This window comes from Ahaetulla prasina, chromosome 2, assembly GCF_028640845.1.
Source record: "Ahaetulla prasina isolate Xishuangbanna chromosome 2, ASM2864084v1, whole genome shotgun sequence".
In the NCBI taxonomy this organism is placed as follows: Eukaryota; Metazoa; Chordata; class Lepidosauria; order Squamata; family Colubridae; genus Ahaetulla; species Ahaetulla prasina.
Genome location: NC_080540.1, coordinates 282,785,342 through 282,809,898, shown reverse-complemented (window position 1 = coordinate 282,809,898; position 24,557 = coordinate 282,785,342). Strand labels below are relative to the sequence as shown.

Genomic DNA, 24,557 nt, shown 5'->3' with positions numbered 1-24,557 from the left:
GGTTCTCCCAAACCCCTGCAAACCCCCAGCAGCCCACCCCTGGATGGGGGCCAACCATACCTCAGGGGGAATGACATTCCATAAAGAAGGGGCCACCACCAAAAAGGCCTTTTTTCATGGCCCCACTAATATCAGCCCCTAATCAAAGAAACCCCATAGCGTGTCCTGCCTTCCTGTCCTGGTGAACCGGGTGTCAGGTTCCGGACAAGCACTTGGAAAAATGATAAACCAGATTCCTGGGTGTAGCAATCTTTATCTGGCACTCCGGCACGTTCCAACAATCAATCATAGGCTGACACTGGGTGGATATAAGAAAATATTTTAATATTTTAATCAAATATTTTGAAAGTTCTATGTCACAACCTATGGAAATCCAGACATGGCAGAAAGAGAACCATGTTTGCTATCATGAACAGTTTGATTCAGAATCCATATGATGGTGTTATCTAGAAATTATTTAACAAAAAAATGTTTTGCATAGCTAAATATTAAGTAAACGTCTCCAAAACCCATGAAATTTTGTATAGCTTATAGCTAAAGATTTTTTAAAAAGACTCAGTACCGTGTTTTCCCGAAAACAAGACCCAGTCTTATATTTTTTTGAACCCCAAAATAAGCGCTTGGCGTTATTTTTGGGCAGGTCTTATTATTTTGGGGCATGTGGAGAAAACCAGAGGAAATGGCAGGGACTGGCTACGCATGCATTTAAATATTTTTGGGGAGGGCTTATTTTCAGGGGGGTGCATGCGCTCAAAAGCCTGGTTGGGCTTATTATCAGGGGATGTCTTATTTTAGGGGGAAAAGGATAGCTTTCTCTTCCATTTATTCAAGTTACATTGTTTGGGGGGTGGGGGGGAGTAAAGATACAATACCACTTCCTTTTAAGAAGCATTTTTGTCAAAATAAGCTTGACTCCTGGGAACTTAACAGATATTTGAAGAAGGATTTCTTGGCTGCAATATGGAAGTGGTTTGCTTCTCCATTGCATTTTTCTGACTTGCTATTTGTTTAATTAAGTGAACATTCCTTGCACAGATGAAAGGAATCAAGGGAAGATGAGTTAGAGCAACCACCAGCAGTGATATCTGGGTATTATGAGCATTGAGGCTCAATACAAAACATCCTTAAAGTCATGCAACACTATGTTGGGATGAGAAGGCTGCATTAAAGCACAACATCCTTTACAACCAGCCGAAGTAGGTCCTTATCCTAATATCTCAAACATTTTTTATTAAATTATTAAGTATTATAAAGTACTTAATATTTTATAATACTTAATAAGTATTAGTCAATACTTAGTCAAGCTCAGTGACTAAGACACTGAGCTTGTCAGTTCGAGCTTCTGGGTGGCGCCATCTTTCTCGCTGGGTGCCAATTTATGGCACTCCGCATTGAATACCGTAAAAGCCGGATTTAACAACTGATCCCGGCTTCATTTCTCTCTCTGGTTGAAAGAGAGAGACAGAGCAAGGGGGAGGAATTGGGTAGATTCCCCTAGGGGCTTTGTTTTTGTAATACAAAGTCCTGAACGGTGAATCCCCTTATTTACCCCTCCCCCACCTCCAGTATTCTCTGCGCTCCTGAAAAAGCAGGAAAAGAGGAAGATGTCCACTTCTGCTAGCAATTGATTTTTTTTGTGGATACGAAAAGCAGGCGGAACGAATGTGAGGAGCAATTATTGGTTTGCAAGTATTTTTGATTTTCTGACTTCCTCCCCCCCTTCAGTTTCGTTTTAGAGAAACTGAAAGCAGAGCGATACATCAAAGGGAGCTTTGCTGTTGAATCGAAACTGAATGGAGATTTTATCTTATTGTGTTTGACTGTGGACTGTTGGATTATATTACGCTGTTTAAGTACGTTACAAGGGGATTCTCAGCAGGAATTTTGTTATGGAGGTTCTTTCAGAAGAATGGGTTCGGACGTTATACAGGACTACACAGAAAGAATGTATTTAATTATTCAAAATACAAATTGATAAAAATGGGGCGTTTTGGATGAGAGTTTGGAGCAAATTAACCAGTGCAATTATTCGGAAAATGGAATGGAGGATATACAAATAAAAGTGGATAAATATGAAGATTTGATCGTGAAGAAACAAGGTGATCTAAAGAAGTTTTCTTTAAATAGTTTGGATGAGCTGCCTGAATTTGTGCTACAGGAGATTGTCCCTCAAATGGAAAAGACTCACAAGCTTAATGTTTCCCAAGAGTTCTTTTTTTGGACTGATGGAATATCGGCAGTAATTTTTGGATTTCTGGACATAAGGAATTACTAGGAAATATTGTGATTGACTTTTAAAAGGAGCAACGAAGGAAAGACAGAGATTAATGCACCAAAAAATGGCAAGAGACAATAGTATTATTTTTGAAACAAGGTTTTTAAAATATTAATAGACAAAATATTTGTGTCCCGAAGAATTATATGGTTATATGGTTATAGAAGCTATAAGGAGATATTCTCTGAATTGGATTGGATTTTTACGTTTTAGCTGGTTTTAAATATTTTAGGATTAATTTGTTCTACTGATTTATATATTTTATTATTGTTTATTGTTAATTTTTTGAAGGATTTGGTTATGTAAGGAGGAAGTCAGAGCTAGAGAGGGAGAATTGGTATAATAGTTTTGGGGAAAAAAAAATTTTTTTTAGCATATGTTTGTTTTATTTTTAACTATACCTTGTGTTTGTTCCGGGAAGCCAGGGGGGGGAGGGGGAGGGGGTTTGTGAAGGGAAAGGGGTTGGGGGGAAAGGGGGAAAAATTTTTTGTAAAACTTTTTGAATAAAAAAAAAAAAAAAAAAGAAAGGTCGGCAGTTCAGCGGTTCAAATCCCTAGTGCCGCATAACGGGGTAAGTAATAAGATAGTATGCTTTAATTCACTCCAATATGCCTGGTGATGTTGGAAAACGTTATTAGCCGTTAAGTGAGGGAAGGGTTCCTGATTTTCCTAAAATATGTCAAACGCTTTTTTTTTTCCCGGGCAAAATTTTTTATTTTCCATAATAATTCCCACAATTTGACCAGTGATACAATCACTTATCCAACAATCGATCCTATACTCAAATTATGCTCAATCAGGCCTGCTCGACCGCCACTCCCTCCCGTAATCCTTTCTACCCTTCTCATCCTTCTTCGACTTTCCCCACCATCCTTCTCCTCGCTTTCCTACTTCCCTTCCTCTTTCCCACTTCTCACTACCATCCTTTCTAACCCTCTTATCTTCTCCTCTTTCTTCTCCTCCTATCCTTTCTTCTCCCTCCCTTCTTTCCTACCTACCTACCTACCTACCTACCTACTTTCTTCCTTCTTTACTCCTCTTTCCTTACCCTTTCCCTTCGGGAGTGATTACCGAACAGTCCCGACTTTATACCATTCCAACTTGTATAATTCTACCATTATTCCTGTATTATTCTTCAAACGCTTTTAAAACTCTGCTCCTTCAACTGACCCATCTAGACTATTCAGCCAGAACGGGGATGCTGAAAGTAGGTGGCTCAGTGGCTAAAACACTGAGCTTGTCAATCAAAAAGTCAGCAGTTCAGTGGTTCGAATCCCTAGTACCGCGTAACGGGGTGAGCTCCTGTTACTTGTCCCAGTTTCTGCCAACCTAGAGTTTGAAAGTACATAAAAAATGCAAGTAGAAAAATAAGGATCACCTTTGGTGAGAAGGTAACAGCGTTCCTTTGGTATTTAGTCATGCCAGCCACATGACGTCTTCGGACAGCGCTGGCTCTTCGGCTTAGAAACGGAGGTCAGCATCTCCCCCTAGAATCAGGAACAACTAGCACATATGTGCGAGGGGAACCTTTACTTTTACCTTTTTTATAAAATACAGAATATAAAACTAAATAGAGGAACATTAAAGAAGGAGGGGAAAGAGGAAAGGGAAGTGGGGAACGGTAGGAAAAAGAAAAGAAAATGAAGCATTGACTTCCAACTCTCTCTATTGCAGTAAAATAAAATTTCAAGTCACAACTTTTTATTTTTCCATAATAATATAAACTTTCTCATTTCTACAAAGATCTATCAATCTAATCTGTAAAACCCAAAGTCAAAGTTACGTTCTTTTCCACATCAAACATGAAATTCAGAAGCGGTTTCCATGTGGAAACAAAAGTACTTATATTCTTTTCTTTAATCAGAGTAGTCAGTTTTGCCATTTCAGTTAACTCCATCAACTTCTGCAACCATTCTTCTGTGGTAAGTATCAAAGCGTCTTCCCATTTTGGCGCATATAACAATCTTGCTGCTGTCAACATGTATAGTAACAAAGTTCCAAATTTTTTCTCTAGTTCTTTTTCCATTAGTCCCAAAAGGAAAAGTTCTGGTTTCGTTTCTATCTGCAATCTATCTTATCCTAATATCTCAACCTAGATTCCTTGTTTGTTTAGCAGGGAAACTAAATGAATTGAGTTGCTTAGCAATCTTGCTTAGTATAATTGTTAAATGTGTTTTGGTTTTCTCCCCCCAGGTCTATTATATTATGCTGGGCATGGCTATGAAAATTATGGTAATAGTTTTATGGTTCCTATTGATGCTCCAAATCCCTATCGAGCCGCAAACTGTCTATGTGTACAAAACATCCTCAAACTAATGCAAGAAAAGGATACTGGACTCAATGTATTTTTACTGGATATGTGCAGAAAAAGGTATGATATTGCTTTTGTCCCTTAAGAATTCAATCTCAATAATTCATGGCCCAAGATACATAGCTGTATGAATTCTACAGAAAGAAGCATGTTAAATCAGCTAAATACATGTTTCACAATTTTCTAGTTCTTGGGAAATTATTTTTTAAAAACTTTTTTTTTCAAAACAAATGCAAAATACTATAGAGTAAAAAGAAGGGGTCCTTGGTGCACTCTGAACTTGAGACAAGGACCTCCTCCTTTCAACCCTGAGCTACAAATATTCTCCTTTAAAGAAGTATTTCTTGGGCAGTTATGTTTTGCTGTTGTGTGGCTCAGTGGCTAAGATGCTGAGCTTGTCGATCAGAAGCAATTCAGCGGTTCGAATCCCTAGTGCCGCGTAACGGGGTGAGCTCCCGTTACTTGTCCCAGCTTCTGCCAACCTAGCAGTTTGAAAGCACGAAAAAATTCAAGTAGAAAAATAGGGACCACCTTGGTGGGAAGATAACAGTATTCCTTGCGCCTTTGGCGTTTAGTCACGCCAGCCACATGACCACGGAGACGTCTTCGGACAGCGCTGGCACCACCCCCTAGAGTCAGGAACGACTAGCACATATGTGCGAGGGGACCTTTTACCTTTACCTTTAAGAGACTTGATCTGCCTTCAAAGTTAAATTGTAGACATAACATGATTACCAGCTGGAAACCAAGCTCTTTAAGAACATTGAATGTTTCCTTCCAGCTGATAAAAACTCAAAATCAATATTATAGAGCAGGGGTTTAACTTTCCTATAGCAAAGTGGTGTGCAGCCATGGCAACTTTAAGACTTGTGGACCAGCTCCCAGAATTGCCCAGCCAGCCATGAAGTCCACAAATCTTACGATTGCCAAGGTTGGACACCCGTTATAATAATCCATCAACTTCTCTTCATATTACAAGAAGACTTAGCTGGAAAGGCAACTGTGCTTGTCCTATGTGACATCACCCATCCAGCAACTCTGTTTTTCTTCACTAAGGAGTTGGTCTTCAAAATTGTAAACAGGTCAACCTCTCCTCCCTTTTGTGGTCCATAAGATAAGTTGCACATATTGATTATTCTTTGTTCACAACTTAATTATGTCCAACTCAAACATTTTCAAAGAGTCTGTAAATCAATTCTCAAGTCATTTGTTTCTGAGCAACTTTACTATTTACTATCATTTACTCATCTTTAGAATAAGCCAATGAAAATAGTGGCATCTAAGTCAGTCATGATTAATTCAGCCCATGGATTTCTATACATTGCAGAGACGTCTATATTTAGAGGCGTTTTTAAAAGTTTTTTTAATTGTTAAGTTTAGAAAAGCCAGCAGAAGAACCAGCATTTTGCAAGAGTTGCTGTAGTTGTCAAAAGTAGTCAAATATGTCCCTATTTATTAAGTATATGTTTCCTGCCATAGTGCTCTAGTAACATATAAAATTAGCTTTGCCCTTTTCAGGATAATGTTGATCTGCCTCAGGGGTGAAATGCTCCCGGATCGGAGGGGATCGCACAATCCGGTAGCGATGGCGGCTGCTGGTTCGGAGGACCGGTAGCAAAAATCCCTGCCTCCCCCCTGCCTCTGCTGAGCCACACCATCTGCAGAGGTTTTGTTTTTTTTTACTTTTAAAAGCCGGTTTTGCTTCAGCAGAAACAGGCCTTTAAAAGTAAAAAACCGCAGAACCTTACTTGTACTCTTACTTGTAGAAAACATGTTTTCTACAAGTAAAAGTAGAGATTCTAAGGCACTTACCTGATTACTGATCAACGCATGGCCACAGCCCGAAAGCAGTTTCAGTTTCAGCTCAGACAGAATCAATCGCTCAGCTAATCTATTTCCTCGGTGATCAACTGGCTGGATTTTCTGGCTGAGGAACTCTGGGATTTGAAGTCCACAATAAAATAAAATAAAAAAAAAATATTTGTGCAGCTTTCTGAGATTTGGTGTGTTTCTGTAGTGTTTCACTCTAACTACACAAACACACAAAATCTCAGAAAGCTGTATGTGGCATATTGTGTGTGTGTGTGTGTGTGTGTGTGTGTGTGTGTGTTAGGTATGTGTGTGTAAAGTGTGAAAGTTGGTTTTTGAGCTTTTTGTGGCTATGTGAAGTGTGAAGTGCAGCTGCTTTTACACTGTGTGTGAGTCAGTTGTGTTGTGTTGTGTCTGTGTAAAGTGTGAAAGTTAGTTTTTGGTACCTCTTATTGTTTTTTTATACTTCGTTTATTATTTTTATTATTTATTGTTATTGGCCACGCCCACCAAGCCCTCTGACTACCAAGCCATGCCCACCAATTAAGCCACGCCCACAGAACCGGTAGGGAAAAAAATTAGATTTCACCCCTGATCTGCATCTTATGAAACTAAACTATGGAAAGTATTTGCCAAACTTCCACTGGCAAGCAGCTCAGCAGTGATAGCATCATTAGAGAAAGAATTCTGACTTGTGTATCCATCCCTGAGCATCACCTCGTAATCACTGTTGCTCAATCCATAATTTCAGCGAGTAAGCAAGTAACTACTGAGAAGTATTTCCTGATTACTCGGGCAACCATTAGAAATTGTGGTTGCTCCATCACTGGAGGCTTTCAAGAAGAGACTGGACAATTATTTGTCTGAAATGGTATAAGGTCTGCTGCTTGAGCAGGAAGCTGGACTAGAAGACCTCCAAGGTCCCTTCCAACCCTGTTATTCTACGTTAAGTTCTGAAGACCAGTGCTGTTCAGTCAGCCAAACAGATAAGCAGTCAGCTAGCTCAGGTATAATATGACTCCACTTAATGAACACCACAATAACAGTATTCTAAATTAGTTGAAGTTTGTGAACTCTGCCTTCAAGAACATTGTAGATACTGTAGTAAACCAGACATGAGTGATTGCACCAAGCTATCCAGGACAGCAGTTCAATAAAAATAGATTGTAACAGTATTTTAACCAGACAATGAAATGGTGATATAGCTGGCTATTTCAACCAACTGCTGTCTGATATGTAGAAGAATGATAAATGCATAATGGAAAAGGGCTTATAAGGGTCTAGTAGTGAAGCAAGCACTAAGTGAGACAAAAATCTCTTTGGAATCAGCAAATTGCTTCTAAAAGCCAGTCTCCTAGTATTTTCAGCATAGTATAACCAATTCAGAGGCATTTGTTTAATTATGTGATTATCGAATATTGTAAATCTCTTTTCTTCACTGACTCAAAGAGAGTTTTGGGTCCTTGCTGTATATCAATACATCCAAAGATTGTAGCATATATGAAATGGCTTAAAAGGCTGAATTTCCGATTCTAATCCTGTCCTTCAAGACTTGCCTTCATTCTCTCCTTTAATTAAAAAACAGCATGAATTTTTTTTCCAAGCTGGATGGAAGCACTTCACACTTTTGCCTAAGTATTCATTGGCAGATTCTTCCAAGGGAGCGAAAGAAAAAGATTTGGAAATAAATAACAATATGCAGGAATCATAAAAAACATCCATTGTTCTATTCTTGTTTGAATATTCTATTCTGATTCAGGCTTTGTTGATCATTTTGATTCTTGTGTTTATTTTTAAGGAATGAATATGACAATACCGTTCTCGTCTTGGATGCCCTGAAGGTTACAGCTAACATTGTTTTTGGATATGCCACGTAAGAATAGCTATTAAAGTATTTATTTTTTAGAAGTGTGGTAACTTACTTTAATTTCTAACTGATAATAATCTCTATTATCTTTGGGTATTATATGAATAAGATTCTGATTAGGCTTTAGCCATGCTTTATAATGCCTGTTAGAGGTTAAAATCTGTTTTTATTCATGATCATTATTTAAACTGAATGGGCATCAAGAGAGATTTTTCATTCATGGGCATGATTTTCAGTATTATAAAATATTGAAATATTAAACTCATAAGTCTCATCTCTTCCTTGCAAAAGAAATAACTGGCTGTATTTGTTGATCTGAATATTAGCATCTTTTTAGCCACTTGATGAAAAACTTGCTTTTAAGACTGAGGAGATTGCATTTGAGTGCATTTAGTGTGAGACATCTTACTACCCACATTGTTTTCTCTCTGTGTTGAAGAAAAAAAAACACATTAAGTCTCAGCTCTGTTGAGAAATCCCCTGAATTCTAAGTAGGAGCTGTTATTCTTCTTTGAGGGAAGAAAAATGGAGGGAGATTTCTTAAGGCCACATAATGTATCCATGACAAGAGCTGGGCTTGAATCCAGATGAGATCCTGTTTATGGAAACTGTTGGCTCTCAGAACTTGTAGGACTCTTTTTTCAGACTTGGAAGCTATGTGGCTACTCATCTGTCTTATGAGCCAGTATATATGTGGGAAGGGTTCACCATTGACTTCCACCTCAGGAAGAAATACTATTAGTGTGGATAGGTTTTTTTTCAGAGATCCTTTCCCTGTGCGTCAAAGTCACTGTGAAGAATGAAGCTGGCCTGCTCAGTCAGTCAGTCCGTCCATTCGTCCATCCATCAGTTCATCCATCCATCCATCCATCCATCCATCCATCCATCCATCCATCCATCGAAAGAGTCAGTTAAATGGCCTGTGGCTTCTTGACATAATAAATTCTTTTCAATCTGCCTGATCAATTCGAACAATTAGAAATATTCCTGCTGCACCATCTGAAGCAACGCTACCTCAGAAGTATAACCTTTGTAGTTTTTTATTTATTTATTTATTTTATTTACATTTATACCCCGCCCTTCTCCGAAGACTCAGGGCGGCTTACACTATGTTAAGCAATAGTCTTCATCCTATTTGTATATTATATACAAAGTCAACTTATTGCCCCCAACAATCTGGGTCCTCATTTTACCTACCTTATAAAGGATGGAAGGCTGAGTCAACTTTGGGCCTGGTGGGACTTGAACCTGCAATAATTGTTTAAATAATAATTTAAACTGCAATAATTACAGTTTAGACCAGGGGTCTCCAACCTTGGTCACTTTAAGACTTGTGGACTTCAACTCCCAGAACTCTGGGAGTTGAAGTCCACAAGTCTTAAAGTAACCAAGATTGAGACCTCTGGTTTAGATGCTGCATGATACAGATGCCTCTCCTATCTACGGTGCTAACATGCTCTCTACGTATTGTCAAGGTGCCAAGGGGCAGAAGCTTTTGAGATTCAGCAGTCTGGATTAGCCAATGGAATTTTCATGAAGTTTTTGAAGGAACGTTTATTAGAGGACAAGAAAATTACTGTGCTGCTGGATGGTGTGGCAGAAGGTGAGAAAAAAGAGATGTTTATGGATTAATTGTACAATAGTCCTTGCTTTATAATTACTTGTTCGGTGACAGTTTAAAGATATGACAGCCCTGAACTGGGGGTTATGGCTTATTTATTTATTTACTCATTATTGCAGCTGTTGCAGTGGTTATGTGGGCACAATTCAGGTGTTTGGCCACTGGATTGCAATTATGACATCACAGCAACCCACAGTCACATGATTGCCATTTGCAAACTTCACTGCGGGCTTCAGACATGCAAAGTCAATGAGGAAGCTGGCGGAAAGTCATAAATAGTGACGATACGACATTTATTTATTTATTTATTCATTTATTTGTTCATACTTTTATACCGCCCTATCTCCGTAGGGACTCAGGGCGGTGTACAGCCAGATAAAAACATAAATATATACAGAATAAAACATTGATTTAAAAAACTTATTCAATAGGCCGAATATTTAAAATAGAAATATAAATAATAAAACCCCATTTAAAACCAAATTTAAAAAATCCTAGTCCAGTCCTGCGCAAATAAATAGATGTGTCTTAAGCTCACGGCGGAAGGTTCGAAGGTCAGGAAGTTGGCGAAGTCCTGGGGGAAGCTCGTTCCAGAGGGTGGGAGCCCCCACAGAAAAGGCCCTTCCCCTGGGTGTCGCCAGTCGGCACTGCCTGGCCGACGGCACCCTGAGGAGTCCCTCTCTGTGAGAGCGCACGGGAGAGACATGTTTAACAACCATGTGAGATTCACCTAACTACAGTCAGAAATCCCAAAAATGCCATTGTAAATTGGCGCAATAATGTGACATCATACTTTATGATAGTGACTAAGTTGCCTGTCCCAATTACTGTCGTTAAGTGAGGACTACCTATATTTTATATACCCTATTTAGTATGAAAATTATAAGCAAGGTTTTATTGGGCAGGGCTTTGTGGACCAGAAACATAAACACTATTGATGTACAAGAATGCACCCCAGGAAATTACCCTATATTTAGGTTTTGATCAGTTCATAAATTCTTTTCAATCTGCCTGATCAATTTGAACAATTAGAAATATTCCTTCTGCACCATCTGAAGCAACGCTACCTCAGAAGTATAACCTTTGTAGTTTTTTATTTATTTATTTTATTTACATTTATACCCCGCCCTTCTCCGAAGACTCAGGGCGGCTTACACTATGTTAAGCAATAGTCTTCATCCTATTTGTATATTATATACGAAGTCAACTTATTGCCCCCAACAATCTGGCTCCTCATTTTACCTACCTTATAAAGGATGGAAGGCTGAGTCAACTTTGGGCCTGGTGGGACTTGAACCTGCAATAATTGTTTAAATAATAATTGTTTAAATAATAATTTAAACTGCAATAATTGCAGTTTAGACCAGGGGTCTCCAACCTTGGTCACTTTAAGACTTGTGGACTTCAAGTCCCAGAACTCTGGGAGTTGAAGTCCACAAGTCTTAAAGTGGCCAAGATTGGAGACCTCTGGTTTAGATGCTGCATGATACAGATGCCTCTCCTATCTACGGTGCTAACATGCTCTCTACGTATTGTCAAGGTGCCAAGGGGCAGAAGCTTTTGAGATTCAGCAGTCTGGATTAGCCAATGGAATTTTCATGAAGTTTTTGAAGGAACGTTTATTAGAGGACAAGAAAATTACTGTGCTGCTGGATGGTGTGGCAGAAGGTGAGAAAAAAGAGATGTTTATGGATTAATTGTACAATAGTCCTTGCTTTATAATGCATGTTAGAGGTTAAAATCTGTTTTTATTCATGATCATTATTTAAACTGAGTGGGCATCAAGAGAGATTTTTCATTCATGGGCATGATTTTCAGTATTATAAAATATTGAAATATTAAACTCATAAGTCTCATCTCTTCCTTGCAAAAGAAATAACTGGCTGTATTTGTTGATCTGAATATTAGCATCTTTTTAGCCACTTGATGAAAAACTTGCTTTTAAGACTGAGGAGATTGCATTTGAGTGCATTTAGTGTGAGACATCTTACTATCTACATTGTTTTCTCTCTGTGTTGAAGAAAAAAAAACACATTAAGTCTCAGCTCTGTTGAGAAATCCCCTGAATTCTAAGTAGGAGCTATTATTCTTCTTTGAGGGAAGAAAAATGGAGGGAGATTTCTTAAGGCCACATAATGTATCCATGACAAGAGCTGGGCTTGAATCCAGATGAGATCCTGTTTATGGAAACTGTTGGCTCTCAGAACTTGGAGGACTCTTTTTTCAGACTTGGAAGCTATGTGGCTACTCATCTGTCTTATGAGCCAGTATATATGTGGGAAGGGTTCACCATTAACGTCCTCCTCAGGAAGAAATACTATTAGTGTGGATAGGTTTTTTTTCAGAGATCCTTTCCCTGTGCGTCAAAGTCACTGTGAAGAATGAAGCTGGCCTGCTCAGTCAGTGTTTACCATTATAAAGGATGGAAGGCTGAGTCAACTTTGGGCCTGGTGGGACTTGAACCTGCAATAATTGTTTAAATAATAATTTAAACTGCAATAATTGTTTAAATAATAATTTAAACTGCAATAATTGTTTAAATAATAATTTAAACTGCAATAATTGTTTAAATAATAATTTAAACTGCAATAATTGTTTAAATAATAATTTAAACTGCAATAATTGTTTAAATAATAATTTAAACTGCAATAATTGTTTAAATAATAATTTAAACTGCAATAATTGCAGTTTAGACCAGGGGTCTCCAACCTTGGTCACTTTAAGACTTGTGGACTTCAACTTCCAGAACTCTGGGAGTTGAAGTCCACAAGTCTTAAAGTGGCCAAGATTGGAGACCTCTGGTTTAGATGCTGCATGATACAGATGCCTCTCCTATCTAAGGTGCTAACATGCTCTCTACGTATTATCAAGGTGCCAAGGGGCAGAAGCTTTTGAGATTCAGCAGTCTGGATTGGCCAATGGAATTTTCATGAAGTTTTTGAAGGAACGTTTATTAGAGGACAAGAAAATTACTGTGCTGCTGGATGGTGTGGCAGAAGGTGAGAAAAAAGAGATGTTTATGGATTAATTGTACAATAGTCCTTGCTTTATAATTACTTGTTCGGTGACAGTTTAAAGATATGACAGCCCTGAACTGGGGGTTATGGCTTATTCTCATTATTGCAGCTGTTGCAGTGGTTATGTGGGCACAATTCAGGTGTTTGGCCACTGGATTGCAATTATGACATCACAGCAACCCACAGTCACATGATTGCCATTTGCAAACTTCACTGCGGGCTTCAGACATGCAAAGTCAATGAGGAAGCTGGCGGAAAGTCATAAATAGTGACGATACGACATTTATTTATTTATTCATTTATTTGTTCATACTTTTATACCGCCCTATCTCCGTAGGGACTCAGGGCGGCTTACACTATGTTAAGCAATAGTCTTCATCCTATTTGTATATTATATACAAAGTCAACTTATTGCCCCCAACAATCTGGGTCCTCATTTTACCTACCTTATAAAGGATGGAAGGCTGAGTCAACTTTGGGCCTGGTGGGACTTGAACCTGCAATAATTGTTTAAATAATAATTTAAACTGCAATAATTACAGTTTAGACCAGGGGTCTCCAACCTTGGTCACTTTAAGACTTGTGGGCTTCAACCCCCAGAACCCTGGGAGTTGAAGTCCACAAGTCTTAAAGTGGCCAAGATTGGAGACCTCTGGTTTAGATGCTGCATGATACAGATGCCTCTCCTATCTACGGTGCTAACATGCTCTCTACGTATTGTCAAGGTGCCAAGGGGCAGAAGCTTTTGAGATTCAGCAGTCTGGATTAGCCAATGGAATTTTCATGAAGTTTTTGAAGGAACGTTTATTAGAGGACAAGAAAATTACTGTGCTGCTGGATGGTGTGGCAGAAGGTGAGAAAAAAGAGATGTTTATGGATTAATTGTACAATAGTCCTTGCTTTATAATTACTTGTTTCAGTGACAGTTTAAAGATATGACAGCCCTGAACTGGGGGTTATGACTTATTCTCATTATTGCAGCTGTTGCAAGTGGTTATGTGGGCACAATTCAGGTGTTTGGCCACTGGATTGCAATTATGACATCACAGCAACCCACAGTCACATGATTGCCATTTGCAAACTTCACTGCGGGCTTCGGACATGCAAAGTCAATGAGGAAGCTGGCGGAAAGTCATAAATAGTGACGATACGACATTTATTTATTCATTTATTTGTTCATACTTTTATACCGCCCTATCTCCGTAGGGACTCAGGGCGGTGTACAGCCAGATAAAAACATAAATATATACAGAATAAAACATTGATTTAAAAAACTTATTCAATAGGCTGAATATTTAAAATAGAAATATAAATAATAAAACCCCATTTAAAACCAAATTTAAAAAATCCTAGTCCAGTCCTGCGCAAATAAATAGATGTGTCTTAAGCTCGCGGCGGAAGGTTCGAAGGTCAGGAAGTTGGCGAAGTCCTGGGGGAAGCTTGTTCCTGAGGGTGGGAGCCCCCACAGAAAAGGCCCTTCCCCTGGGTGTCGCCAGTCGGCACTGCCTGGCCAACGGCACCCTGAGGAGTCCCTCTCTGTGAGAGCGCATGGGAGAGACATGTTTAACAACCATGTGAGATTCACCTAACTACAGTCAGAAATCCCAAAAATGCCATTGTAAATTGGCGCAATAATGTGACATCATACTTTATGATAGTGACTAAGTTGCCTGCCCCAATTACTGTCGTTAAGTGAGGACTACCTATATTTTATATACCCTATTTAGTATGAAAATTATAAGCAAGGTTTTATTGGGCAGGGCTTTGTGGACCAGAAACATAAGCACTATTGATGTACAAGAATGCACCCCAGGAAATTACCCTATATTTAGGTTTTGATCATATCTGTCTCACTAGTTACGATTTTCACCCATAAGAACAATTTTTTTGCATAGTCTAACTTGGTGTTTTATTTGATTCTACACCAAGAGATTAAGATTGTGAAAAGCTGGGTGTGCTTGTTTATATAAGCTTACTTGTTTCAGTGACAGTTTAAAGATATGACAGCCCTGAACTGGGGTTATGACTTATTCTCATTATTGCAGCTGTTGCAAGTGGTTATGTGGGCACAATTCAGGTGTTTGGCCACTGGATTGCAATTATGACATCACAGCAACCCACAGTCACATGATTGCCATTTGCAAACTTCACTGCGGGCTTCAGACATGCAAAGTCAATGAGGAAGCTGGCGGAAAGTCATAAATAGTGACGATACGACATTTATTTATTCATTTATTTGTTCATACTTTTATACCGCCCTATCTCCGTAGGGACTCAGGGCGGTGTACAGCCAGATAAAAACATAAATATATACAGAATAAAACATTGATTTAAAAAACTTATTCAATAGGCTGAATATTTAAAATAGAAATATAAATAATAAAACCCCATTTAAAACCAAATTTAAAAATCCTAGTCCAGTCCTGCGCAAATAAATAGATGTGTCTTAAGGTCCGCCAGCATCCTGTGGAGCTGGCAACGAAATCGGACTGCGATGAGGCTGAGGAAGAGCACGGAGCAGTCCTGGAGGCTGGGGAAGGCCTGGATGAGGGCTCTGCATTGGAGGCGGAGGTGGGGCCAGGGCCATTGGGAAGTGAGGTGCGGACTCCAGAGCCCCCAGAGACTGACAGTAGTGAGGCAGAGCAACAGGAGGAGCCTGTTCCTAATGCACGCATGAGAAGAGCTGCCAGAAGGCAAGAGCAGCTCGAACAAAGAGAATGACTCAGGAGTAGGGCCAAGAAATGACTGGCTCCTCCCATAAGGCTTAAAAGATCAGCAACGGCGTTTGGGCTTTGCCGGAAAACAACGTTGATAGCTTCGTCTTGTTGTATTTATTTTGTATCAGTGTCTTCTGAACACTTGCCAAGAAAGGCCTTTGGCAGTTTGCCTAATTGGACCAAGGTTGGTGATAGGACTGTGGAATTTGTGTTGGGAGGAATTTGCTTTAATTTAGTTGAACTACACTTAGAATAAAGTAATTCTCAACTGTTCGAATAAAATTTGTTTTTACACTGACTGAGTTTCCTACTACCTACTTGGGCCTTGGGTCACAACAACCCCTGCCATTCCGAATAGAATAGAAAGGGCTCAGCCGTAAGTAGACATAATGGCAATGAAGCTCAGCTGAGGTTCCTTGAGACTTTCTGAGCTTGGTTGTTTTCTAGCAGACATTTTACTACACAAACTAGATAACATCATCAGCTACATGAAAATGTTACCTAGTTTGGGTAACAAAATATCTGCAAAAAACAAAAACAAAAACCACATCCAAGCTCAGAGAGCACCAAGGATCCATCATTTCAACTCTGAGCTACGAATATTCTCCTTTATAAGCTCAGCTAAGTTCACAGCCCTTGTTGTTAGCTGCGAAGTCATGTCCGACACATCACGACCCATGGACAATGTTCCTCCAGGCCTTCTGGTGTCCATTTAAGCTCACGCCTACTGCTTCGGTGACTCCATCCAGCCACCTCGTTTTGTGCCATCCCATTCTTCTTTTGCCCTCAATCTTTCCCAGCATTAGGCTCTTCTCCAGTGAGTCCTTCCTTCTCATTAGGTGGCCAAAGTATTTGAGTTTCATCTTCAGGAACTGGCCTTCACAGCCCTGCTGAATCCAAACCCCATCCAGTAGGATAACACTCTCTCTCTTTCTTTCTTAGCAGCTTTTGGATTCAGAGGGTTGAAATTTATTGAAAATTATCCTCCACCTGGCCTAAAGTTGGGCCTGAAGAGTGGGTGCCTTCCTATTGTGACTGGGTTTTGCATCCTATGTAAATTTCTGCTATTGGACTCTTGGAGTTTCTATTTGCAGAAATGACTCACAGCTCATTCTTTATATCTAAATCAGGGATCTCCAACCTTGGCTAAGACTTGTGGACTTCAACTCCCAGATTCCTCAGCCAGCAAAGCTGGCTAAGGAACTCTGGGAGTTGAAGTCCACAAGTCTTAAAGTTGCCAAGGTTGGAGACCCCTGATCTAAATCATAATGCAAATATTTTGATGAATCAAATGTGCTTATAAGAGGCTGCTTTGATCCAGAATCCGGTCATATTCAAAGTCTATCCTGGAACAGAAAGAAGGACGGGGTTTTGTTTTTTTGCAGAGTAAGAGAGGATTGGAAAAGAAAATACCTCTATCTTTGCTCTTTTATATAGATTCTGCAGCTGGTCCACAACTGCTGTTTATGGTCTGCTCCTATTTTGGTGCCATTTCTTTTACTAGAATTAATTTCTCTGATAATCTCGGAAAATCAAGGAGTTAGGTACTAAATGTATTGGTATTAGGCAGGGAGTTAAATAGGAAGCTAGGCAGCTGTCAGTTATTCCTTTGATAGTTGATTTCCTGGGAACTCCAAGCCAAAGAACACCAGGACAAGGCAACATGACACATCCACAAACACAGAAATGCTCAGTCAGTGTTTACCATTATAAAGAAGAAGGCTGCCTTCATCTCATACCCTAGTCGTAGAAAGCCCCTGTTGTGGTCCGCCAGCATCCTGTGGAGCTGGCAACGGAGTCGGACTGCGATGAGGCTGAGGAAGAGCATGGACCAGTCCTGGAGGCTGGGGAAGGCCTGGATGAGGGCTCTGCGTTGGAGGCGGAGGTGGGGCCAGGGCCATTGGGAAGTGAGGTGCGGACTCCAGAGCCCCCAGAGACTGACAGTAGTGAGGCAGAGCAACAGGAGGAGCCTGTTCCTAATGCACGCATGAGAAGAGCTGCCAGAAGGCAAGAGCAGCTCAAGCAAAGAGGATGACTCAGGAGTAGGGCCAAGAGATGACTGGCCCCTCCCATAAGGCTTAAAAGATCAGCAACGGCGTTTGGGCTTTGCCGGAAAACAACCTTGATAGTTTCGTCTTGTTGTATTTATTTTGTATCAGTGTCTTCTGAACATTTGCCAAGAAAGGCCTTTGGCAGTTTGCCTAATTGGACCAAGGTTGGTGATAGGACTGAGGAATTTGTGTTGGGAGGAATTTGCTTTAATTTAGTTGAACTACACTTAGAATAAAGTAATTCTCAGCTGTTCGAATAAAATTTGTTTTTACACTGACTGAGTTTCCTACTACCTACTTGGGCCTTGGGTCACAACAACCCCTGCCATTCTGAATAGAATAGAAAGGGCTCAGCCGTAAGTAGATATAATGGCAATGAAGCTCAGTGAGGTTCCTTGAGACTTTCTGAGCTTGGTTGTTTTCTAGCACACATTTTACTACACAAACTAGGTAACATCATCAGCTACATGAAAATGTTACCTAGTTTGGGTAACAAAATATCTGCAAAAAACAAAAACAAAAACCACATCCAAGCTCAGAGAGCACCAAGGATCCATCATTTCAACTCTGAGCTACGAATATTCTCCTTTATAAGCTCAGCTAAGTTCACAAGCTAAGTTGTTGTTAGCTGCGAAGTCGTGTCCGACACATCACGACCCATGGACAATGTTCCTCCAGGCCTTCTGGTGTCCATTTAAGCTCACGCCTACTGCTTCGGTGACTCCATCCAGCCACCTCGTTCTGTGCCATCCCATTCTTCTTTTGCCCTCAATCTTTCCCAGCATTAGGCTCTTCTCTAGTGAGTCCTTCCTTCTCATTAGGTGGCCAAAGTATTTGAGTTTCATCTTCAGGAACTGGCCTTCACAGCCCTGCTGAATCCAAACCCCATCCAGTAGGATAACACTCTCTCTCTTTCTTTCTTAGCAGCTTTTGGATTCAGAGGGTTGAAATTTATTGAAAATTATCCTCCACCTGGCCTAAAGTTAGGCCTGAAGAGTGGGTGCCTTCCTATTGTGATTGGGTTTTGCATCCTATGTAAATTTCTGCTATTGGACTCTTGGAGTTTCTATTTGCAGAAATGACTCACAGCTCATTCTTTATATCTAAATCAGGGGTCTCCAACCTTGGCTAAGACTTGTGGACGTCAACTCCCAGATTCCTCAGCCAGCAAAGCTGGCTAAGGAACTCTGGGAGTTGAAGTCCACAAGTCTAAAGTACCAAGGTTGGTGATAGGACTGAGGAATTTGTGTTGGGAGGAATTTGCTTTAATTTAGTTGAACTACACTTAGAATAAAGTAATTCTCAGCTGTTCGAATAAAATTTGTTTTTACACTGACTGAGTTTCCTACTACCTACTTGGGCCTTGGGTCACAACAACCCCTGCCATTCTGAATAGAATAGAAAGGGCTCAGCCGTAAGTAGATATAATGGCAATGAAGCTCAGTGAGGTTCCTTGAGACTTTCTGAGCTTGGTTGTTTTCTAGCACACATTTTACTACACAAACTAGGTAACATCATCAGCTACATGAAAATGTTACCTAGTTTGGGTAACAAAATATCTGCAAAAACAAAACCACATCCAAGCTCAGAGAGCACCAAGGATCCATCATTTCAACTCTGAGCTACGAATATTCTCCTTTATAAGCTCAGCTAAGTTCACAGCCCTGCTGAATCAAACCCCATCCAGTAGGATAACACTCTCTCTCTTTCTTTCTTAGCAGCTTTTGGATTCAGAGGGTTGAAATTTATTGAAAATTATCCTCCACCTGGCCTAAAGTTAGGCCTGAAGAGTGGGTGCCTTCCTATTGTGATTGGGTTTTGCATCCTATGTAAATTTCTGCTATTGGACTCTTGGAGTTTCTATTTGCAGAAATGACTCACAGCTCATTCTTTATATCTAAATCAGGGGTCTCCAACCTTGGCTAAGACTTGTGGACGTCAACTCCCAGATTCCTCAGCCAGCAAAGCTGGCTAAGGAACTCTGGGAGTTGAAATCCACAAGTCTAAAGTACCAAGGTTGGTGATAGGACTGAGGAATTTGTGTTGGGAGGAATTTGCTTTAATTTAGTTGAACTACACTTAGAATAAAGTAATTCTCAGCTGTTCGAATAAAATTTGTTTTTACACTGACTGAGTTTCCTACTACCTACTTGGGCCTTGGGTCACAACAACCCCTGCCATTCTGAATAGAATAGAAAGGGCTCAGCCGTAAGTAGATATAATGGCAATGAAGCTCAGTGAGGTTCCTTGAGACTTTCTGAGCTTGGTTGTTTTCTAGCACACATTTTACTACACAAACTAGGTAACATCATCAGCTACATGAAAATGTTACCTAGTTTGGGTAACAAAATATCTGCAAAAAACAAAAACAAAAACCACATCCAAGCTCAGAGAGCACCAAGGATCCATCATTTCAACTCTGAGCTACGAATATTCTCCTTTATAAGCTCAGCTAAGTTCACAGCCCTGCTGAATCAAACCCCATCCAGTAGGATAACACTCTCTCTTTCTTTCTTAGCAGCTTTTGGATTCAGAGGTTGAAATTTATTGAAAATTATCCTCCACCTGGCCTAAAGTTAGGCCTGAAGAGTGGGTGCCTTCCTATTGTGATTGGGTTTTGCATCCTATGTAAATTTCTGCTATTGGACTCTTGGGTTTCTATTTGCAGAAATGACTCACAACTCATTCTTTATATCTAAATCAGGGATCTCCAACCTTGGCTAAGACTTGTGGACTTCAACTCCCAGATTCCTCAGCCAGCAAAGCTGGCTAAGGAACTCTGGGAGTTGAAGTCCACAAGTCTAAAGTACCAAGGTTGGTGATAGGACTGAGGAATTTGTGTTGGGAGGAATTTGCTTTAATTTAGTTGAACTACACTTAGAATAAAGTAATTCTCAACTGTTCGAATAAAATTTGTTTTTACACTGACTGAGTTTCCTACTACCTACTTGGGCCTTGGGTCACAACAACCCCTGCCATTCTGAATAGAATAGAAAGGGCTCAGCCGTAAGTAGATATAATGGCAATGAAGCTCAGTGAGGTTCCTTGAGACTTTCTGAGCTTGGTTGTTTTCTAGCACACATTTTACTACACAAATTAAGTAAATAAATCTGTAGCCCTTAAGTCCCTGAAATACATCCTTAAAAAATTAGGTGGTTTTTTTTTCTTCAAAATATTAGCTTCTCGCAGCACAAGAGTCAGACTAGATAGAGGGAAAGAGCCAAGGAAATGAAATAAACCTCACTATTTCCTTGCTTAATTTACTTTGTCAATATTACCCCATAACTTAGGAGCTGGCAATTGTTTTATTGTCCCCCACCTACCCAAACTTTCTTTGGCTGTACCCAATCCTACCCCATTTACACCTCTGAATTTTGGCTTCCTGTCCATTTGTGATGGAAAAACTGCAACAGGTACAGCTTTAATAAAGATTTTTAAAAAAATAACCCCCACCTCTGTAACACTTGTATTTATAGGAAGTCCTTGACTTAGGGCCACAATGGAGCCTGCCCTTTATAGTTGTAAGTCATAAAGCAGGTCACCTATTAACCAGCCTGATTTATGACCTTTTTTACAGAGGTCTTTAAGCAAATCACAGTTGTTAAACTGTGCTTTAAACGCTATGGGGTATTTTGCCAAAAAACTGGAATTAAATGCCAATTTTCAGCAGAAATGTAAATCGTGATTACATCACTGCAGGATGCTGCAGTGGGCCCTAAATACAGGCCAAGCTCCTGAAATCCGGGCTTGTGACCATGGGGGGGTGGGCAGCATTGGAACTTTGAAACAAGTTCCTTTAAATGGGGAGGTTTGTCATAATTTCAAATGGTTGCTAAGAGACCAATTGTAAGTTGAGTACTACGTGTATTTGACCCCCCTCCAATGTTATATCTTCCCTAAACTATTAAATATAGTTCTTAGCTATGTTTCCCCATCTTAATTATTTTCAGATTTGCTAATTATCACTTGTTATTCCTACAAGTGATTCACAATCTGAGACCCTCAAGGTGGGCAACTATGGCCACAGCCTGTGGACTTCAACTCCCAGAATTTCTGGCTCAGGAATTTTGGGAGTTGAAATCCACAAATCGTAAAGGGGCCATAGTTGTTCATTTCTGCTCAAGGGAGTGACAGGTTGATTTAGGACAGGGGTCTCCAACCTTGGTCCCTTTAAGACTTGTGGACTTCAACTCCCAGAGTTCCTCAGCCAGCTTTGCTGGCTGAGGGACTCTGGGAGTTGAAGTCCACAAGTCTTAAAGGGACCAAGGTTGGAGACCCCTGATTTAGGATGCTGCTAGTAAATGAAAAAACGAGGTGGCTTTTGTTCAACATGGGCCCATATTTTAGGAGGAAAAAAAGAACAGTGGATTACAGGGCAAGGTACAAAAATACATGATGGCATCTTCCAGTGGTTGGAAACCACTTCCCTATATCTGCAACTGCAGAAATGCTAAAATAAACTTCTGAAATTTCGGGGAAGATCATGGCTAATAGGCATGAGGAACAATGCTTCTTTGCAGAGCTGTTTTTAAAGAGAAGCAGGTACGGATCACCGCTTTAAAAAATGTGCTTGTTTTCAGAACTTTCTGAAAGTATGTGCCTTCAGTTCCAATGCGGGGTTCGGATCCAGCTTGGTTTTGCTGCAGAATTCTCCAACGTCATGATCATCTACACAAGAATCGTAACGAAGCCTCCTGAAATAACTGTTTGCAATGCTTATGTCACCGATTTTCCTCTTGTAAGTTAATCCCAGAAAATGGCACGTTTATTGTCTGGAAGACTATATGTACAAAACAGAAATATCATGCTTTAAATATGAAACACAACTGGCATGATATATAAAGCAGGGGTCTCCAAACTTGGCAGTTTTAAGACTTGCGGACTTCAACTCCAGAATTCTACAGCCAGCCGTGCCTCTGGTGGCTCAGACTGCTAAGACAGTCTGTTATTAACACAGCTGCTTGCAATTACTGCAGGTTCAAGTCCCACCAGGCCCAAGGTTGACTCAGCCTTCCATCCTTTATAAGGTAGGTAAAATTAGGACCCAGATTGTTGGGGGCAATAAGTTGACTTTGTATATAATATACAAATAGGATGAAGACTATTGCTAACATAGTGTAAGCCGCCCTGAGTCTTCGGAGAAGGGCGGGATATAAATGCAAATAATTTTTTTTTAAAAGTCTTAAAGGGACCAAGATTGGAGACCCCTGATTTAGGATGCTGCTAGTAAATGAAAAAACGAGGTGGCTTTTGTTCAACATGGGCCCATATTTTAGGAGGAAAAAAAGAACAGTGGATTACAGGGCAAGGTACAAAAATACATGATGGCATCTTCCAGTGGTTGGAAACCACTTCCCTATATCTGCAACTGCAGAAATGCTAAAATAAACTTCTGAAATTTTGGGGAAGATCATGGCTAATAGGCATGAGGAACAATGCTTCTTTGCAGAGCTGTTTTTAAAGAGAAGCAGGTACGGATCACCGCTTTAAAAAATGTGCTTGTTTTCAGAACTTTCTGAAAGTATGTGCCTTCAGTTCCAATGCGGGGTTCGGATCCAGCTTGGTTTTGCTGCAGAATTCTCCAACGTCATGATCATCTACACAAGAATCGTAACGAAGCCTCCTGAAATAACTGTTTGCAATGCTTATGTCACCGATTTTCCTCTTGTAAGTTAATCCCAGAAAATGGCACGTTTATTGTCTGGAAGACTATATGTACAAAACAGAAATATCATGCTTTAAATATGAAACACAACTGGCATGATATATAAAGCAGGGGTCTCCAAACTTGGCAGTTTTAAGACTTGCGGACTTCAACTCCAGAATTCTACAGCCAGCCGTGCCTCTGGTGGCTCAGACTGCTAAGACAGTCTGTTATTAACACAGCTGCTTGCAATTACTGCAGGTTCAAGTCCCACCAGGCCCAAGGTTGACTCAGCCTTCCATCCTTTATAAGGTAGGTAAAATGAGGACCCAGATTGTTGGGGGCAATAAGTTGACTTTGTATATAATATACAAATAGGATGAAGACTATTGCTAACATAGTGTAAGCCGCCCTGAGTCTTCGGAGAAGGGCGGGATATAAATGCAAATAAAATTTTTTTTAAAAAAAGTCTTAAAGCTGCCAAGTTTGGTGACCCCCCCTCATATAAAGGATGGAAATGGAGGAGAGAGGCTCAAAATCTCACCTCATCATTTTCATTTTATTGTTTTAAATGTCCACAGGAATTGGATGTGGATCCTAAAGAAGCAAATAAAGGAACTCCTGAGGAAACTGGCAGCTATTTGCTTTCAAAAGATTTGCCCAAACACTGTCTCTACACTAGAATAAGTTCACTACAGAAGTTAAAGGTAATTACTTGCAGGCAAATTTTGTTTGCTTTCTTATATTTCTACATTCCCTGAGTGGCAGCAATGCCATTCAATTACTGTTCAGACCTTGCTTGCAACTTTAAAAGCAGAGTATGTTGAAGGAGTTGAAGGGCGGCCTAGAGGTGAAGACACTCGCCTCCCACTTGGAAGGTTGAGAGTTCAATCCTAGGCAGCGACAGATGTTTCTCTTATCAGGGTGCAAAGAGAAAACATCTGCTGTGAACTCCCCATAAGTGTCAGGAAGGGCATCCAGCCAGTAAATGCTCAGCTCCATTCAGTCACCCCAACTTCACCCCAATAAAAGGGATTACAAGATCATAAAATGAAAAAAAGAGGGGGTACTGAAAGCTACCAAACTGCAAATGTTTCAGGTTTCATTACTGGATGTGGGTCAGAGGTCTCTGGAAAAGTAAAACAAAGTGTATGGGGAAGTTGCTGGAAAAAGAAATAGTAGAAGATACTGGCTTTTGTAATAAATATGCATAGGGCTGAGAAATGATTTGAGAATGAAGTATAT

The 24,557-nt window shown here is 40.1% G+C and overlaps 1 protein-coding gene across 1 annotated transcript in view; it reads left to right on the top strand.

The window, feature by feature from the left end:
• Positions 1-24,557, top strand: part of MALT1 (MALT1 paracaspase) — a 65,011-nt gene that overhangs the window by 33,921 nt on the left and 6,533 nt on the right. Inside the window, exons 11-16 of the mRNA XM_058168101.1 lie at positions 4,469-4,646; positions 8,194-8,268; positions 9,738-9,865; positions 11,441-11,551; positions 22,237-22,406; positions 23,894-24,019. Coding sequence (XP_058024084.1) covers positions 4,469-4,646; positions 8,194-8,268; positions 9,738-9,865; positions 11,441-11,551; positions 22,237-22,406; positions 23,894-24,019 — 788 coding nt within the window. The remainder of the gene's footprint in view (positions 1-4,468; positions 4,647-8,193; positions 8,269-9,737; positions 9,866-11,440; positions 11,552-22,236; positions 22,407-23,893; positions 24,020-24,557) is intronic.